This window comes from Aspergillus uvarum, assembly GCF_003184745.1.
Source record: "Aspergillus uvarum CBS 121591 unplaced genomic scaffold BO82scaffold_72, whole genome shotgun sequence".
Taxonomy (NCBI): domain Eukaryota; kingdom Fungi; phylum Ascomycota; class Eurotiomycetes; order Eurotiales; family Aspergillaceae; genus Aspergillus; species Aspergillus uvarum.
In genome coordinates this window covers 156,231-173,951 of record NW_020291369.1, presented here as the reverse complement: position 1 = coordinate 173,951, position 17,721 = coordinate 156,231, and the positions used below count along the sequence as shown (strand labels likewise).

Genomic DNA, 17,721 nt, shown 5'->3' with positions numbered 1-17,721 from the left:
AATACATTAAAAGAAATACTACTAGTAAAACTTTAATAAATAAAAATATAGTATTTAGTATTTAGTAAATATCAGATAAATAGATGTATTACTAGTAAAGAAAACAACTAGTAGCTTATTAAAAAGACCTAGGAATTAGTATAATTAATACTGTTTATATATATAAAGCAGAAAGATATATAAATATAATATTAGAAATAAAAAATAAAAATTTATAGATATACTAACAATTTAAGTATTAAAAATAAAGGCGAGATATACTATTAATTAACATAAATAAGTTATTTAATATATAAAGAATTAGTTGTATTAAAAAGGGATTTCTAAGGACTGGAATAGTTATAGATAATATTACAGTAGACTATAGTTACTAATAATACAGATAATACCTCAGGCAGGAACAACAGTCACCACCAGTGATGGAATCAGTGACGGCCACATTAATATCACTAAAGATGTTTAAAACTTTACTTATTATTTTAATACCAACAAAGTATTAAAATATATATTATTAATTATAAATCTATATATTCTATTTTAGATAATAATATATATTTATATTTTTATAAAGGCTATATACTGCCTGCTGTTCCCAGACAGATAAAAAAAAGCTAGTATAGTAATATATTAATTTTTTTTATAATTAAAATTATTAGTTGATATATATATTGTCTTTATTTTCTAGATATATAGTGTATTTATTTTGTTATATTTATAGTATAGATTAAACCTGCTTTAGCTGGTATTAATTTATATAGCTGTGCCCTTACTAAGCCGCCTTATATTATTAATGAATACTTTTCTAATAATAAAAATGTTAGAAGGTGTCTAAGATTTTTAATAAATATACTATGTATTATATCTGTTATTAAACTTTTATTATTTAATATCTTATCTATTGGTTAGGATATATTTTTAAAAATAATATATAAGTTTATATATCCAATATTACCGCAGATAAACTAATTAAAAAATTAAAAAATTATTATATATTTTAGATATTTTATATAGGTTATTTCTCTATATGATTATTATTTATATTATTTATCTGTTTATTTTTAGATCTGATATACCATATATCTTCCCTTTTTATATATTCTATATTTTATCTTTATATTTATATTTTTAAAATATATTATTTTATATCTTTACAAATTTATATTTTTATGTCTTTATATATTTTCTATATTTAATATTTTGTGCTTTATATCTTTATATTAATATATTTCATATTCCAGATTATAATATATTTTAAAATTAACTATATTAATTTTATATATATAGCTTTCAAAAATGTTAGTTTTAAAAACTGGTATCTATAGTATATATTATTATAAGTAATATTCTGATATCCTGTTTTATAGCTGCTTTTATAACTGCCTGTACGGCAGATGTTCAGCTTTGCCGATTCTTCGGTCTTTTGTGAGGAATAATCAACTACATATTTATAAATTCGTCATACTCTACATCTACACATCCCCTGTATAACAGTTGTAATATTAATAACCCCCGACTCTCTTAGTATTTAACTCCTAGAACCTTCCTAGACCTCAAGAATAGCAAGGGTTAGTCTTGATTACAATAGACTGCTACTATTCTAAACCTAACCGACATATTTCCCTTAACACCCATGGCAGTTGGTTTAATAAGCTAAAATACTACTAGATTAGGTAATTAAGACTGCAGTATATCACATTCCCACCGCACTTCACAGTAACCAAGAAGCAGTAATGGTTGGCAGCTGGCCGAACAGAGATGCTGTCAACATAAAAAGCAGAAAAGGCTGAAAGATATCTACAAGGTGGAAAAAAATTGCAGAATATCAACCACACTAAAAACCCCTACAATATATCTAAAGTATTTAGCCCAGTGATACTAGGCTACATATGCCAATAATTCATATAGCCACTTTCATTTCCAAAGATATTATAAGATTATAAAAACAGTTTAGTTTTTAGTTTTCAACCAAAGTATCTTTACAGCTTACTTTGCTGTATTAAGCGGGCCGAGTCCTCTACATGGTTCTCTATATCATTAGAATTTGAATTAAATAGAACTAAATTGAAGGCTATGGGCTTATAGTCCAAAAGAAATTCAGTGCCTTGAGGATAGGCTATGTAATATCTTGATTTCCAAGTACTTCATTATTGGAACTAGCTGGATTCTCTGCATATAAACAAGAGATGAAGGCCTCTGGATCACATGGCCGGAGTGCTTAGGAATGCCGACATATCGATATTGATGATCCAGCGAAAGACTGGCTGATTCACCCTACCAGGAGAAATAAAGAGAGTTATACTCCTATTGTACAAATGATCAGGACAGCGCAACATTTAATTATAGCAACTGGTAAGAGCACCCGGTTGAGAACAGCAGAACTTGCAATGGTGGAACAATCATGGAGTGTACTTCAGTCACCTTGCTTCTATGACCTGATCAAGTACTAGAATGTACCTTCTATCTCTTACGTTTCTCTTCCTCTTTTTTCAGCCTCTTGCGACTCTCATGAGCAATCATATCACTCAAGTCCTCTTGAAAATTCCAACCAGGGTCCATGTCGAGTTGCTTCTGTGACTCGTACAGTTTCTTGATATCAGCCTGCCCCATTCCCTCCCCAGTCTGCAAAGCATCTGGGTCAAAAGAAACATCGACATCACCCGGCTTTTTCCGCTTTCTGGTGCTGTCATCAGATCCCAGAACCGGTAGGCTATCCGAGGTCTTGTGAAGATCATAGACTCTATCAGCCCCAAAAAATCCCTGAACATGCGCCTGCCTCTCGGGGATGATCTGGAAGGCGCTTCTCTGTGCCGCGGATTCCTCCGTTTGGGTTCCACGATAATGCTTCCGCACGTCGAACTCACCAGCGATGTTTTCAGGGCCGCCTGTCTCCGTTGGAACAGCGGATGTCAACCCACTGGGCGTCTCCAACCCTGTAGGAGTTTGCATTCCCGTGTCCACATCATCACCATCATCCCCATCACTGCTAGCTGCGTCTTCCTCATCGTCCTCGCTCTCATCGTCACTTAACTCCGGTGCTTGCAATTCGCCCCAAAGATCCTTCTCCACGGGCTCGCCCTGCTGGACAGCCTGCTGAGGTTGTAGAACGCCGAAAATATCACCACCGTAGAGGGGCCTATTATGCTCATCAACCGGAGGCTTTCCATACCCACCCGGGTGATATCCCCACATAGCGCCTGGAGGCGGGGGAGCGTTCAGACCTGGTATTTTGAGAGCAGGATAGGACGGAGGCGGACCATACCGTTGTTGATTGATCAACCACGGAGGTGGGGCACCCGGGGGCATGTTCAAAGCCTCTTTTAACTCAGCACTAAGTTCTCCAGGTCGAAGATGTCTTAGATTAGTCTCATATTCCTTGCCCTCGTAGTAAACCTCGCCGTAACGTGTGAGTTCTGGCTTGGTTTGAAATCGGAAAAACGCTTCATAGAGCTTTTGATAATCGATATCCAGCCTTCCCATCTTCGGTTGTACCCTCTCTCTTTGCTTTTGTTTCAAAGTCGCCTGTTCTTGCTTCTCTAAAGCAGCATCACGCATCTCAGATATCCCGGTTTCCTGAATGAACTTCGGCAATGCAAAAGGAGCCTTTTCAACTCCTCTTTTCGAGGATAAATATTCTCGCTTCAATGACCAGTGGGCAGGCACAGGCACAACATTTCGATGCGATTTGAGGTGAACAAGCAGTCTTGGATCGGGCGCTGATGTGTCTGTCCATTCGACAATCTCTGGCTTCCGAACCATTGCCTTCAATTCGGCGACAGAGAGTTTGTTCAACTCCTTCCGTTTTCGTCTTGACAGAATAGGCTCCTTCTCCTCCTCGTCCGGGATTTCATTATCATCATCAAAATAGATGATGGGTCTGGAAAGCTCCTTTGTTTCTATTTCTCCATCTTGGGAGTCTTCGAATTTGCCAATGACATCCTTATACATATGCCATAGTGGATCACCACTCTCCAAAGCTATGGTATTTTGGAAGTTTTGCGAAATGACCTCGGGTCCAGGGAGCGAAGGGTCGTTATGGCCCGTAGATTGCCCATTAGGCGTGCCGCGGACAATCTCGGTCGAACTAGTCTGTGCAAAGCGCTAGTCAATTGATAATGTCGCTGCTAGGCCTTAAATTGAAAACGTACCTGGGACTTCAGAGCTTTCTTCTTTGCTCTTCTCAGCTGATTTTTACTGGCTTTCATGGCTGGCTGTCAGTATGAATAGAACACTCGGTTGTTCTTCTCTGGCTTCGCAGTAACCTGCAAAAGGAAGCACCCGGTGAGCTAGAAACACTGTGTGAATTGCGTAGTATAGGCAGGTAGGTCAACAGGCTAGGTTCTCATACCTAGGAGGAGCAGGCGGCGAGGGAGTTGCGGAGTCCCATGATTGGTGGTCCGTAGGTGTTCCAGCCACTGGGGAGATTTGAATCACGTGGCGTTCTCCCCCTTCAACCTAAAAGGTACTCGTCGCTACGTTTGAACCCCCCTGCCGAATAACTCCATTTCACGGATAACAAAAAACACATACAAATTCTACCTTTTCAAGTTTTATAACTTCCTCAGCTTGAATTCTAGGCTCATAGATTCTAATAGAGCATAGAAATAGCTATCTATTATAAGATAGACCAAAAGAGAAACAGAATTTTTAAGTAGAATATCTTTAAGGAGTATTCTACGAAAAATGCCTGAATATTAAAGTATTTTTAGGCATCTTTTTATCTAACTCTCTGAATACATAGTACATTCAGTTTAAAAAATAAATGTATATAGATCTTAAGATAAAAAAGCTAATTCAATTATCTAAAAACGAATACTCTAATATTAGCAGAGTTATACACCCTTAAAAAAACAGGATTTGTATGTGTTTTTTGTTATCCGTGAGATGGAGTTATTCGTGAGGTGGAGGCGACCAACCCGTGCAACGGGTGGGGTGCCGCAGCGACGAGTAGGGACTAGGTAAGGTAGTCTTGGGATATTAGTTGTACGCTTAATGCGTGCTATTCCTGGGGACTACAAGACATTCAATTTGCGAAGACCAGACATGATCTGGATTCTCAAGCTGCAATGTTCTGCGCTGCGCCGATGCTTCAAATATATGGAGTTTTGGGATTGAAAGTGCAATTGACACATTGAACATTTATCGTCGACTACATAGACCCTCAAAGGCCCTATGTTTCTGATCTGGGCCTTTTCAAATGTTTTGTTCAGTGATCTAGCATATATGCAATCATTTACACTAAACCATACTAGGAACGATGCCACGCCTATACCACGACAGGAAGTAAACAAGAAGTCTCAATTCCATTGACCTAGACGTGAAGTCTGCAATATGTGCTAATGGTGGTCTATTTCTTCTTCTTGGCGGACCGCGATTCTATGGTTTTGAATGAGGTCGTGTCTCTCGCATATTGAAGCCATCGAGTTGCTAGGACTTACCTGCGGCGGTTCTCTTTTTCTTTGGTCTGCCTTTCCCTCGCAACTTGGCACTGTTGACACCAGTAAGAATGGCTCCAGAGGATTGTCAAGGAACATACATCTGGATGGCTTCTTCCCGATCATCTTCCCCTTCATCAAACATTGTTAAGCCCAAGGGCTTGTACGTGGCTTGCAAATCTCGGAAAGAGACCGTTTTCTTGGGATACCATGCCGAAAGGCTCGGACCGCGTAGTCTTTGACGTAGAATCTTGTTTCCCAGGCGTAGCTTCTCCGGGTTGAAGTTTAGTGAGAATATCCGGCACTGGACCTGCCAAGAGATGAGTCGAAATCCACAACAAGTATGATGGGGGGAGGAATAAAGCAGATATCTTTGGCACAATGAATATCTTTTCTGCATCATCGTACCTTTGCCAGCTCTAATACTCGGCTGTATTGAGTCGCCATATCTGGGCAATCGAGCAATAGCCACTGAGATGGGGTTACAAACTGCGCCTAAGACTCTACCCCGTATCTACTTTTGAAGCCACGCCACGTGACCGGGTATTTTTTCAAACCCGAAATGATCTATGCAGTCACAATATGTGGCTTGTACACAAAACCCCTAACATGCCTTCGAAAAGGAAGTCTGTCTTTTCCCTAGCATCAACTGGCAAGGACAAAAAGATAAAGGTAACTTGAAGCTCTAAACAATGGACTTGTGGGTTTCGAATTCTGACATTAGGTAGCACAATGCATCTGAACGCGCCCAACATCCACCCGTCTTGCATGGGCAGCAAGATAAAGCATTCTCTAACCTGAGGACTGTGGTTCGCGACGCTCTTGATAACCGCAGCCTTCCAATGATCACGAATAGTCAGGCAGCTTCGAATATCATGAGGCTTCTGACAGAGCTCGATGCTGCCCTATGTCACGCAGAAGTCCTTGTTCCTTCATCCAACAATTCACAGGATCAGAATTCCCAAATCATCGCAACCAAGCATAACTCCCAGCTCCCGGATCTACCTCGGATCTCGGATAGCGCCATTCGAAATGCAGTTTTCACGCACCCAGGCATGAAGAATGACATCAGCGCCACATACGATCGCCTTGAAGTCCTAGGCGATGCGTACATCGAAGTCATATCCACGAGACTTATTTGGGACAGGTTTCCGGATATATCCTCTGGTCGCATATCGCAGATCCGTGAGACACTTGTAAGAAACGATACGCTAGCCGAGTTTGCAACAAGGTATGGATTTGACACCAAAGCCTCTGTGCCGTCTCACTACGCGGATCAGCCAAGAAGGTGGACAAAAACAAAGGCGGACATTTTTGAAGCATATGTCGCGGGTCTTGTATTATCTAGTCCAGCCGACGGCTATGGTGTAGCTGAAGAATGGTTGACACAGCTGTGGTTGCCGATGCTTGACCGACTTGGCGACCAAAGGTCTGCTTTGCATGCCAAGGAAGCGCTTGCTAAGAGGATCATGGGAAAGGGCGTCAAGCTTCACTACGCTGATGAACGCGCTCCCTCGCAGCAAGGAAAGGGGACACAGCTCTTCTACGTTGGAGTATATCTTACGGGATGGGGCTGGTACAACAAACATCTCGGTTCCGGCCAGGGTACCAACAAAGCTATCGCGGGGGACGATGCAGCCCGACAGGCATTACTTAATGTCCAACTAATTGACGAGATTGTGAAAATGAAGAAAGCAGAGACATTACCCAAATCTTGACGGTTATCTTCCACCCTGTTGGCCGCAGTTATTGTCGAAGCTGGCAATTTCACAGTATCAATTACCGACTAAGATTGCAGAGCACAGAGCACTAATACTCCTTAAAACTGCCTAACATTCACAGGCTGCGATTATGCTTGGTGATTAGCAAGTCAGCCGTCCACAAATGCCTAGACGAATATTATAAGCGACATTTTTACCTGTCAACTATCGACATACATGTAGCATTATACCTCGTAGATCAAATATATTTAACCATCGCGTGTATGTAGTCAAATGATATCCAGAACCTATAGCTACACCATGAATGCATGACCTAGACCTTTCTAGCTCGTCTTTATCCTGGTCCCAGAGGCGATCATGCTCAATAATTGCCTGTGACCATATACATTCACTCTCGAGCTGGAAGGGCATGCTTTAACATGCTATTTAGCCATACGGGTAAAATATACTGTATTTTGTTGCAATATATCTACTCACGTGGTTTCCATATCGATGAGAGTACCCGTGATTAACAGCCTTCGTCTTATTTACTGGGTACATACTAGGTACTCATAGCACGAGTACTATGAGTAGTAGAGTAATAACTTCTAGTGATCAATTATGGGTCCGTACACCCAACAACTGCCTACTCGTACTCTGTACATATTTTAAACCCCTTATAAGTAGTAAACCTTTAGCCCGGCGGTTACGCCAATCAGCTCAGATTGTATACTTGTCGGGTACCACACACACCGCCAAGTGGGTTCAATGCCCCTCACTGGAAGTGGCCAAATTTGAAAAAGCATTGAGTTGGAGTGAAAGCTTTAGGCGCACCCACATTTTCTAAAATTACAAGGTACAGTACTAAGAGTACATATGACCAGCAATGATGACCCCGCTTTTCCAAGGTGGTTGTCGTCATGTGGCAGATCATTGAACGACCCGCCCCATCATATGGTATGCCCCATAGCATCATCGTTTCTGTTGCTAACGTGCGAGTGTAGTGACACATAACATATCGGTGATAAGTAATTTCTGCTCCTGACTTCTGCAGGTCATCAGGTTCACAGCCTCCACACAATCAGCTTCCTGGCTATCAAAGACCAAGGTACTGGCTCTACATAAAACATTTGCCTCTCGGTGCCGCCACGCGCCAACCCCGCAATCCCATGAGCGCTGCTGAATTCGCTTCTATTAGTTCCTCAGCCCCCAGCCATCGGCGCATTGACTCATACTTACCTTAGCCTGTTTTTCCCAATGGAAAAGGGGTCCATAGGAAGTAAGAAAGGTCAATTCCGCCGGTTTCAAGATCTCGTGAGCCTTCTTTGCGAACCCTTTTCCCTTTCCATAGCGCAAGGCAACAGCAGAAAAATATCTGTCCTCGCCTGATACCTAGAATTTGTTCGTCTCGGCCATTGTGAGCCTTATCGCCGAGACCCAGGTCATACCTGCTTATTGCCACCAGACAAAGAGGGCGCCCTGACAAATCAATAGCACGTGTGTTTTGCCAGCATTGATCAGGTCCCAATTCCATTGACTTCCATTTTAACACCCTATCAATATTCATAGCACCTTTCCGCCTTGTACTCGAAGATTGCATTTACCCAGGGCTGACCTTAAAAGCAGTGACCTTTGCTTTCACAAAGATTCTCTAACCATAAACTTTGACTCATCCTTGCCCGTGCCTGTGTCCCGAGCTTGGGAATCTTTCTCCGTGATGACCTCACTCACCACTGCCTCGTCGCTAAAACCAAGTGATAAGGCCAAAATGAGCCGTCTCCCATCCGTTTCCAGTTTGATGTCACCTCCAGAGTCGAAACCCCTGGAGGTGTTCAATCCGACTACGATGTCCAGTTTCACACTGCCGCAGGATCCAGCATATAGTCATAGTATGGAACTTCCTCCTATCCCAGGCAACCGAAAGCGTACTCAATCAGAAATGGACTTGCCATCCCCTCCTATTACGCCCTATGCTGGAACTAAAAAGAGGAAATCATATGTCTCCGAACAAATTGACAGAGATGCTGTTGGCACTCCCAGAGATCCTCTTCTATTCCCCCGACATGAATCTATAAATGACATTGCCACTGATGAACCTTTGTTTGGGCCCATGCTTCCCAATACCGCGGAAGCTTTGGTCAATCAACATATCAATTCTCACATGGCAAGGTTTGAGAACAAACTAAATAAGCCGACGCGCGACGAGTATCTTCTAGCTCTTTCATGCGTACCGATTGTATCCTCGCAGTTTAATCGCAACCCAGCAGCATGGGCCAAAGAGGAGCGAGAGACATTAGAGCGTCAGTTATTACTGATGAATCGATGTCGACCACGGCCAATCGAGTCCAAGTTGAAGAAACTAGCACCAGCACCAGGGAAAAGGGTGGCGGCTGCACAGCCTCGTGTTCAACGGGCTTCTAGAGTAAAGCGAACACCGAAGTCTACACCAAAGCAGAAAACTCTGGAGAGTTTTGACCTCCCGCCATCGAGCGCGAAGCAAGCTCGCACTATAGGAACTAATCGGGACGATGTCGACTATAGCTCCATCCAAGATTTTTCTCCTTCGATAGTGACTCTTGGTGGCAATGCAAAGGCGCTGAAAGCAGACTGGAAAGGGCAGGTGTTAGACCTCAGTCTCGACCCTGACAGAAATCTACTCAGTTCAGCAGAGCTTAGCCTTGCAGCAACCTTGAGGCTCTCATGCGCAACATATTTGTGCAGCAAGCGGCGGATTTTCGAAGCCAGAGTCAAGGCCTTGAATGTTGGTAAGGAGTTTCGAAAGACAGACGCCCAACAGGCCTGCAAAATCGACGTGAACAAGGCAAGCAAACTCTGGACTGCTTACGAACGTGTGGGCTGGTTCAACCCAGAACATTTTCAACAGTATCGAAAATAATAGGGCTTGGAATCTCAGGTTATCTCTCATTCCGAAGACGTCTCACTACTGTCTTTCCTCCTGGTAATAAGCAATTCGGCATTCGATGTTTGGCAGTGCATCATGTTATATCACAATTGTTCACGCGCTTGTTAACTTCATCACTCACTAACAATGATTGTGGAATATTGCTTAAGTTTGCACTTAAACATGGCAGACTACCAGTAATCGCATAGCACTTCTCTCGCCAACCAGCGATCATACCGGTGTTCTATTTATCTTATTAACCATTGGCGGTTTATAATTAATACCCCGATTGCTTCAGGTTCCCCCCATTCAATTTCTGCAATAGTTTATGTGGACTTCGGTCATGTTGCTACAACAAAGTTTCTGTACCACGATCTACTTAAACCTTCGGCGCAGCGTTGGCCATGTTTATTTAGGGCGCATACCTGCCTTTGCTTTGAACCCAGAATCAAGAATTTACATTATCTTGCTAGTACATTGTCTGCATCGTGCCTAGACTCAATTTGCCTACAAACCATGACCCATGCATAGAGTAAAAACCATATACCATTGTGTATTTCTGACATATCAGGCAAAGAGTATTATCTACAAGAAGACTAGTTTCAGGACCAGTCGGGCCATGCACAAAGGCTGCGGCAGTACGGCAGTTACCCGACGATGGGAACTGGGAAGCTTTACCCGCCAACTATGCAGTTTCCGACTTCCGGATCCTCAATTCCACGCCACCCGATCCACCTATGAACATCGTGCAACTCCTGCCACAACGAATACTTGAATTGGAACGCATCCCTTATCAACTCCGCGTCTTAGGCCCGGCGTCGTATGGTCTTGATCTCACTAGGAATGTCTCACGCAGAAGCCACTCGTACGGAGTATAACAATGAAGAGCATGGGGAGCTTGGCGATGACAAGAAGTCCAAGACTAGAAGACCTGCAAGTGAGGACAGCATCTCCCGTGGCCTAGCATGATTTAAGTCTGATACAGATGAACAGATACCGCCTTCCGGCAACAGCGTTTGAAAGCCTGGCAGTGAGGAACCAAGCCCGATGGAAACCCAGTCAGTTATGAAAGCTGACACATGCAGGCCAATTCTGACCCCCAAGAGCGTGTTGCCTCTCTTTTTCGTCATCGGCGTGATTTTTGCCCCGATCGGTGGTCTTCTCCTATGGGCCAGCTCGCAGGTATGTGTTTTCTCCAACAACTGTTACTTCTCGGAAGCTAAAAGCCCTCAGGTTCAGGAGATAGTCATAGACTACTCAGAATGCGCCACCAAGGCATCCTCCCAACCAACCTCAATTTCAGATAGAGTGAAAACCTCATTCAAATCGAGCAATGAACAATCAACACCGACTTGGCAGAGCCTGAACAAGAATGGGACAACCGTCTGTCGCTTGATTTTCGAAATTCCTGATAAACTAGAACCGCCCGTATTCATGTACTATCGCCTAACCAATTTCTACCAGAATCATCGCAGATACGTCAAGTCACTTGATATTGATCAGCTGAAAGGAAAGGCTGTTGACAACAAAACTATCAGTGGAGGATCTTGCGATCCACTCAAGCTTGACCCTTCTGGGAAAGCGTATTATCCATGTGGTCTCATTGCAAATTCGCTATTCAATGACACAATTAGCAGTCCCGAGCTCCTGAACGGCGACAATGCCCAGACATATTACATGACGAACAAAGGCATAGCGTGGGACAGCGACAAGCAGCTGATCAAAAAGACGCAGTACAATAAATGGCAGGTGGTTCCTCCGCCTAATTGGCATGATCGCTATCCCAATGGATATGTTGACGGAATCCCCAATCTTCACGAGGATGAAGAGTTCATGGTATGGATGAGAACCGCAGCATTGCCGGCTTTTAGCAAACTGTCACGGCGAAACGACACCACGGCCATGGCTGCGGGGAGTTACCAGCTCGATATTGAGGACCGTACGTTTGAAACCCCCAGCAACTACCAACGTCGCTAATGGCATAGGCTTTCCCGTCACTGAGTACGGTGGTACGAAGTCGATACTAATATCCACTCGGACTGTTATTGGTGGCCAAAATCCCTTTATGGGGATCGCGTATGTAGTCGTCGGGGGTGTCTGCATTGTGCTCGGCGCGCTCTTCACCATTGCTCACCTAGTACGACCCAGGTACGCACGAAAGCCCTCAATGGGCTATTCTGCAGCTCGAAAACCACCTCGCTAATTTGCTGTTTACCCAGAAAACTCGGTGATCACACTTATTTGACCTGGAACAACGACCATGATAGCCCTGCTACCTCAACTGGAAGGGATGGCAGATTTTAATCCCACGCTCCATAGGGAGTTCTGGTGTTTGTTTCGTCGTTTCTTTCATAGGAATGTAATGTCTCTTTTCCTTCTGTTTTCAAGGCCGTCTTTTCGTTACAAGGTAATTGCGTCTTTTTAAACGGATTCTGATGTCCCCGAGGCCTGTGTTTACGGAGTTGCCTGGCTCATGTCCTCATATTTGTCTATACCAAATTGATTAAAGCCACCCAAATCAGTTGCTGTTCTTATCAGACGCGTCCCTGGAAAGGCCGCTTCTGTTCTCCGCATCTGGGCATCTACCCCTAGCTGCGGCATTCTCGAGCACCTAGGATTCCTGTGACCAAGATGCTAACGATACATTCCACGTAGCTAGCTGTTGGTAGCAGCTTCTGTTTTCTTCCTTTCCACTCGGGTATTCCTTCAAAGGTAACTATTATCTTACTCAAGAAACCAGTATGGCTTTGATGGATTTCATATGCCCTTTGTCGGTGCTCATCATCATGGGTATGCAGGTCTTGTGCAGCGCGTCGTCTTTAGACCGCGGTTTCTGTGCCACGCCTGCGCCCAGCGAACGACTGAAAGCAGAGTTTAGGAGGCTGAGCATGTCAAAACCACGAACCAACTCGAGTTTGGTCTATGAGACCCGAGAGGCCGAAAGCACAATTCAAATTGAAACATGGTTTCACATCGTGAGCAGCCAGGCTGCGGCCAATTCGGTTTCGGACCAGATGATAGCCTCCCAGGTTTGTTTTGTCCTGTCATCTAGGTTCTTGCTCCTTTACAGAGTTAACTCGAGTTTAGTTGATCTATCTACAAGAGGCATATGATAATGCCACCATATCTTATCGGCTCAAAGGCATAACTCGTCATGTGAATGATACATGGGCGCACAACCAGGATGAAATTGCCATGAAGAGTGCTTTACGCCGTGGGAGTTACAGCACTCTCAATGTTTATTTCCAGACAGATCTCCAGATGTCACCGGATGGAAGTGCTCGAGCATTGCGCGGCATCACTGCGCGACAGATGGGCACTCTATCGTCCAGCGTACTCGGCTTTTGCACTCTGCCTGACCCAAGCATAAATGCCAGTAGCCCACGTTCCACCTATATAAAGGACGGCTGTAATGTCCTGGCCCAGACTATGCCGGGAGGTTCCTTAGCGCATTACAACCAAGGAGGAACGGCCGTCCACGAGATTGGGCACTGGAACGGACTTCTCCATACATTTGAAGGAGACACTTGCTCATCTAATAACGAAGGCGACTATATAGACGACACCCCGCAACAATCTGAACCTACTAATGGTTGTCCGGCTCAGAAAGATTCATGTCCGGACCTCCCTGGTCTGGATGCAATCCACAATTTTATGGACTACTCATCTGATGATTGCTACGAGAACTTTACACCAGATCAGATTGAGAGAATGAGGAACATGTGGTTTTCCATGAGGGCAGGGAAGTGAAGGAGTAGAGATACGTCGAGGATTCTTGCATATAGTCTGTTCAAAGCACCTCCTATACACGTATCATTTTAGCAACGCCAGCTGCTATATTACTTGATCTCATTCACGCGTGCCAAGCGGACCCTGGAGATGGCGGTAAATGTCATATCGCTTAATAGGTATGGAGAATCCATATGTGACCGCATCAAGGTGGTAGCAAATCAGGTTGTGAGCACAGTAGTAATAATAGTAGTGACAGTGGGAGTAGTAGTCGCCATGCCACAGCCCAAACATTACAACTCAACTATCGCTTTCGTTTCTTGCCCCGCTCATCATCGTCCAGACCGCCTTCCCTATCCTTCTTCTTCGCCTTCAATTCGAGCTCGTCCCAATCCTCACCGCTCTCTTCATCTGCACTGAAGTCATCGCTTGCTTCAGCACTAGCATCATCATCAAATTCGCTGTCGTCTTCCGAGCTCTCGTCCGCAGCCGCAAGCTCGGATTCGGAAAGCTCAAACGCGGACTCCTCATCCTCGTCCGATCCGCCCTCAGAGTCGGATTCTGCTGCTAAGAACGACCAACCTCCATCAGCAAAGAATCCGTAGGGATCACTCACTACTGTCTTCATGATAGTAGTCCAGTTTAAATTCAGTGGGCCTTCTGTGAAAGCGAGGTCGACAGAATCCAACCAATCTTTTACACCCTCCAACGACTCCACGGGAATCGTGTTGATGTGCACGGGCGCTCGATGGAAGTCCTTGAAAACAAACACAAGGTCAAAATTTTTGAGTCCGAACTGTAGGAACGTTAGAATTGACAAGACCAGTGAAGAGTCTGTAACTTACCTGTACTCTTTCCAGGTGAGCAATTTCAACTTCGTTAAGAGTGATGACCAAGAACGGGGGCTCAGTTAGTTGGACCAGAGCGTCTGTAGTAGGCTGAATCAAGACATTTGACCGGTTGGGAACGCCAGTAAAGCCAATTTCTCTGAATGGAATGTCAACGTCGACTCCTTCGTCTTTGCCAGCATCCGCGATCTTTTCAGCAAACGCCTTGAACTCGCGGTCCAACGCTGCCCTTCGTCGCCGTTCTTCTTGTTCAGCCTCGAATTCCTCTTCGTCCCCATAACGGTGTTTACGTCTGCGGTTTCCAGTCTCATCGAACTGCATCTCAGTAGCTTCTCTGTAGAATTGAATATCCCTAGTTTTTCTTTTCCCTATCAGTATAGGGGTCTTCAGATGAACGTGTATCAAGACGATCAACTCATGAGCGCATGGTTGGAAAAAAAGATGCTTCACATTGCTGAAAAGCACATCGACGTGTTCATTGCGAAAGGGCGACATATAGCGAAGGCCGTTCTGATGTATTTCGACCTCACCAGGGACTCGCTTCCCGTCCAAAGGTGGCCGCAGATAAACGTCAGGTAATTTGACAGGACGACGGTCTAAAATGGTTATCCTGAATCCTCGCACAGGCAATGATCTCTGATTCACTTACTCCTGATTTCGATCAATTTGTCCTGCTCAACCACATCCTCCATTTCCTTCTTTTCCTGCTCACGTCGCAGTGCATTTTTTCGAAGCTCTGTGATATCTTGAGCCACCTGGGCGAGTCGATTATTGTCTTTGGACCTCAGAGTCAAGTTCCGTAGAAAATGCGCTGAGAGATCTTCGAAGGGCTGATCATCTTTTCTACCGACACCTTGGCCTGGTGATAGAAAGTTGATTCTCAGGTAGGCATATTCCCCCTCGTCACTCTTGCTGGCATTCTTAATTGTATTGATATGAAATGGGACTGGTCGGCCCATGATAGGGACGATGACCGTGGAAGCCTTGTGGTCGACATAGATAGTGAGGTCTTTCACTTTTGTGGGCAACTGATTATCCCTTTTGTAAGACTCAAATCTCTTGAACTTTTTGTGTGTGACCCCATTGTCATCCCCTGTGGTACCTGCGAACCTGTCCAGCCCTTCTTTTGTTTTCTTGGTGGCCAGTTCCTTTTGATGCTCACGACGCCGGGCCTCCGCGCCTTCATTGATTTGGGTTGGCCTCTCGGCACGCAACTTTGTTCGGGTGACATTCCTGCTGGCAATGGCGCTCGACTTGACCTCCTTTTTCTCCTTGACGGGCTTTTCAGATTCTTCTTCATCCCCAAAATAGAAGGAAACCGAGTCCATGTCCACACCAGCATCTTTCGTAAAAACAAGTGGCCCATTTTCGCCGACACGGACTGTATCAGTGATGACCATTGAATAAACGGAGCTACCCCGATCTTTTGCACTGGAGTCCTCAACATCAGTCAGCCCGAACGTGACTGAAAATGTCATGCCACTCTTCAATATCTTGTCATTCTTCCCGTTTAGCAGCATGTTAGAATCGCGGAGTTCAATTCCTACACCTGCGCCAACCGATTTAACGAAGTGCGTCTCAAGCTCTGGCTTCTTAGCCCGAACCAAACTGATCGCTTTGTGATACAAGTCTTTGGCCACTGCACCCTCACGAATGTCTTTGATGACTGCATCGCGAACATGTAGAAGGAAAGCATAGTTTGCCTCCTGCGATTTGCTTGGATCAACAAGGTATGTACGCGCAATGAGCGAACTGTAAGTCCTGTAGCGAATTCCAAATCCTGCAACAATGATCCCTGGTTGAAGATTGTTATTGTCGGAAGAAGCTGTGAGCCTAAGGTCATATTTCCCTCCACTTTGTACAACGGGGCCGTACGCCCAGTCAATTTGCTGGGGATCGAATTCACTTGGAAGTTTCGCTAATTTGTTGAAAAATTTAGCGTCGTCAATCTTCGCGTCAATCTTCATGGCGAGAGCCTTGTGGGTCATTTGCTTCTCTTCATCAAGAAGACGAGACATTTCGTCCACAAAGTAATCGGCCATCAAGCCACTACAGGCTCTTGACGCGTTTCGGATGGATACCTTCAGCACAGTTAACAATTGCGTTTCTAGCTGACACGACGCAGCTTGGAGGAACTGACTAGTTCATCTGTATCCTTGACTGCAAGTGCAGCTGACAGGGCGCCCGATATGTCAACTTCTTCCAATTCCCCACCACCGGCTGCGTACGCCCTCCTCCAATCCTCGGAAAAGGGGCCCGAAGCTATATCCTTTGGCAAGACACCAACCTTTTTCTATAACAGCACATTGTACCTTAGCACCTGATGTTCATCTTTATAGTTGTGACATAACTTACACCAGCTGTCTTAATGGCCTCTATGCACTTCTCGAATGATTTCGTTTTCTCTTCTGGATTCTTCGAGGTCACCAAGATCTCTACTGGGACTTTGCCTCCTCTCAATGGCTCAAGATGTTTGGCTGTGAATTGGAAGTTTCCTCAGCCAAAGGTATATCGAAGTGCCGGGCACAGGAACGTTTGATGAATCAAAAGACCGAAAAACTTACCTTTCTTAGCCGTCGTAACAACATATACAGCCTCAGTGGTGAATACCAGAAGAGTAGCAGGAAATTCATAGCCAAGTAGCCAAAACTAGTCATTTGTCATTAGTATGTTGCCAGACCATTCATCACCTCAGCAACGACTCACATGCATCGCATTGCTTTTTTGAAAACTGTTAGCCTCGTCTGTCTTCCCCATGAGAATAACAATAGATGAAACGCCGCCAAAAGTGGCATTGTTGGAGCGTCTGTCTGCTTTCCATGCTGAATAAAAGCTCGTGAGTCGGTTAAAGAATGTATTCCGATCAATCACAATTTCTTCTGCCATGGTGTAGGGTTTTCAGTGGCGCGGGCTAAACGCTTAAGAGGTTCGCCGTACGTAGCAGCACGCAGTCCTGTACCAAGAACTCCCGGGCAAAACTAGAATAAACGTTCAGAGGTGGGAACTGGAAAGGGAATAGTCGAAGTGATAGGCTGCAGGAGGAGAAGCTACAGACTACACTGGGACGAGATCTGAAGCTGCCGGTGTTGCGAAGAATTTATTGGAATGAG

The 17,721-nt window shown here is 44.5% G+C and overlaps 7 protein-coding genes across 7 annotated transcripts; 4 read left to right on the top strand and 3 right to left on the bottom strand.

Moving 5' to 3' along the window:
• Window positions 1–2,156: 2,156 nt before the first annotated feature.
• On the bottom strand, window positions 2,157–4,357 carry BO82DRAFT_345702 (U2 snRNP complex subunit CUS1). The gene is made up of 2 exons (XM_025633713.1): window positions 4,146–4,357; window positions 2,157–4,086 (listed from the first exon to the last, which is right to left on the bottom strand). Exons 1-2 carry the CDS (start codon window positions 4,200–4,202, stop codon window positions 2,458–2,460), a joined length of 1,686 nt encoding a protein of 561 aa, XP_025487370.1. The 5' UTR covers window positions 4,203–4,357; the 3' UTR covers window positions 2,157–2,457.
• Window positions 4,358–5,145: 788 nt separating this feature from the next.
• Window positions 5,146–5,879, bottom strand: BO82DRAFT_320450 (mitochondrial 37S ribosomal protein mS33; the record flags this gene model as incomplete). The annotated part of the gene is made up of 4 exons (XM_025632708.1): window positions 5,146–5,373; window positions 5,436–5,485; window positions 5,534–5,742; window positions 5,841–5,879. 4 exons carry the CDS (start codon window positions 5,877–5,879, stop codon window positions 5,345–5,347), a joined length of 327 nt encoding a protein of 108 aa, XP_025487369.1. The 3' UTR covers window positions 5,146–5,344.
• Window positions 5,880–6,016: 137 nt separating this feature from the next.
• BO82DRAFT_320447 (ribonuclease III) lies at window positions 6,017–7,385 on the top strand. Its single transcript, XM_025632707.1, has 2 exons — window positions 6,017–6,104; window positions 6,161–7,385. Exons 1-2 carry the CDS (start codon window positions 6,042–6,044, stop codon window positions 7,148–7,150), a joined length of 1,053 nt encoding a protein of 350 aa, XP_025487368.1. The 5' UTR covers window positions 6,017–6,041; the 3' UTR covers window positions 7,151–7,385.
• A 1,464-nt stretch (window positions 7,386–8,849) lies between these two features.
• Window positions 8,850–10,028, top strand: BO82DRAFT_378294 (SWIRM domain-containing protein; the record flags this gene model as incomplete). Its single annotated transcript, XM_025637626.1, has 1 exon — window positions 8,850–10,028. The coding sequence occupies one exon, from the start codon at window positions 8,850–8,852 to the stop codon at window positions 10,026–10,028; it is 1,179 nt and encodes a 392-aa protein (XP_025487367.1).
• A 730-nt stretch (window positions 10,029–10,758) lies between these two features.
• BO82DRAFT_358559 (CDC50/LEM3 family protein) lies at window positions 10,759–12,605 on the top strand. The gene is made up of 6 exons (XM_025636327.1): window positions 10,759–10,971; window positions 11,028–11,064; window positions 11,120–11,216; window positions 11,268–11,973; window positions 12,020–12,182; window positions 12,254–12,605. Exons 1-6 carry the CDS (start codon window positions 10,878–10,880, stop codon window positions 12,336–12,338), a joined length of 1,182 nt encoding a protein of 393 aa, XP_025487366.1. The 5' UTR covers window positions 10,759–10,877; the 3' UTR covers window positions 12,339–12,605.
• Window positions 12,606–12,739: 134 nt separating this feature from the next.
• Window positions 12,740–14,078, top strand: BO82DRAFT_189634 (zinc metalloprotease). Its single transcript, XM_025630510.1, has 2 exons — window positions 12,740–13,063; window positions 13,122–14,078. The coding sequence occupies exons 1-2, from the start codon at window positions 12,776–12,778 to the stop codon at window positions 13,782–13,784; spliced, it is 951 nt and encodes a 316-aa protein (XP_025487365.1). The 5' UTR covers window positions 12,740–12,775; the 3' UTR covers window positions 13,785–14,078.
• Window positions 14,068–17,497, bottom strand: spt16 (chromatin-remodeling protein SPT16; the record flags this gene model as incomplete). Its single annotated transcript, XM_025631830.1, has 7 exons — window positions 14,068–14,559; window positions 14,609–15,221; window positions 15,257–16,692; window positions 16,752–16,904; window positions 16,967–17,088; window positions 17,176–17,260; window positions 17,318–17,497. 7 exons carry the CDS (start codon window positions 17,495–17,497, stop codon window positions 14,068–14,070), a joined length of 3,081 nt encoding a protein of 1,026 aa, XP_025487364.1.
• Window positions 17,498–17,721: the final 224 nt, after the last annotated feature.

What these genes read in the sequence shown, in the direction of transcription:
- BO82DRAFT_345702 (XM_025633713.1), bottom strand. Translation starts at nt 4,202, where the DNA reads ATGAAAGCCAGTAAAAATCAGCTGAGAAGAGCAAAGAAGAAAGCTCTG. An exon ending in AGAAAGCTCTGAAGTCCCAG is followed by an intron (nt 4,087 to 4,145) that starts GTACGTTTTCAA and finishes CGCTTTGCACAG; the next exon opens with ACTAGTTCGACCGAGATTGT.
- BO82DRAFT_320447 (XM_025632707.1), top strand. Translation starts at nt 6,042, where the DNA reads ATGCCTTCGAAAAGGAAGTCTGTCTTTTCCCTAGCATCAACTGGCAAG. An exon ending in GCAAGGACAAAAAGATAAAG is followed by an intron (nt 6,105 to 6,160) that starts GTAACTTGAAGC and finishes GACATTAGGTAG; the next exon opens with CACAATGCATCTGAACGCGC.
- BO82DRAFT_358559 (XM_025636327.1), top strand. Translation starts at nt 10,878, where the DNA reads ATGTCTCACGCAGAAGCCACTCGTACGGAGTATAACAATGAAGAGCAT. An exon ending in TCCTATGGGCCAGCTCGCAG is followed by an intron (nt 11,217 to 11,267) that starts GTATGTGTTTTC and finishes AAAAGCCCTCAG; the next exon opens with GTTCAGGAGATAGTCATAGA. An exon ending in GCTCACCTAGTACGACCCAG is followed by an intron (nt 12,183 to 12,253) that starts GTACGCACGAAA and finishes CTGTTTACCCAG; the next exon opens with AAAACTCGGTGATCACACTT.
- BO82DRAFT_189634 (XM_025630510.1), top strand. Translation starts at nt 12,776, where the DNA reads ATGGCTTTGATGGATTTCATATGCCCTTTGTCGGTGCTCATCATCATG. An exon ending in ACCAGATGATAGCCTCCCAG is followed by an intron (nt 13,064 to 13,121) that starts GTTTGTTTTGTC and finishes ACTCGAGTTTAG; the next exon opens with TTGATCTATCTACAAGAGGC.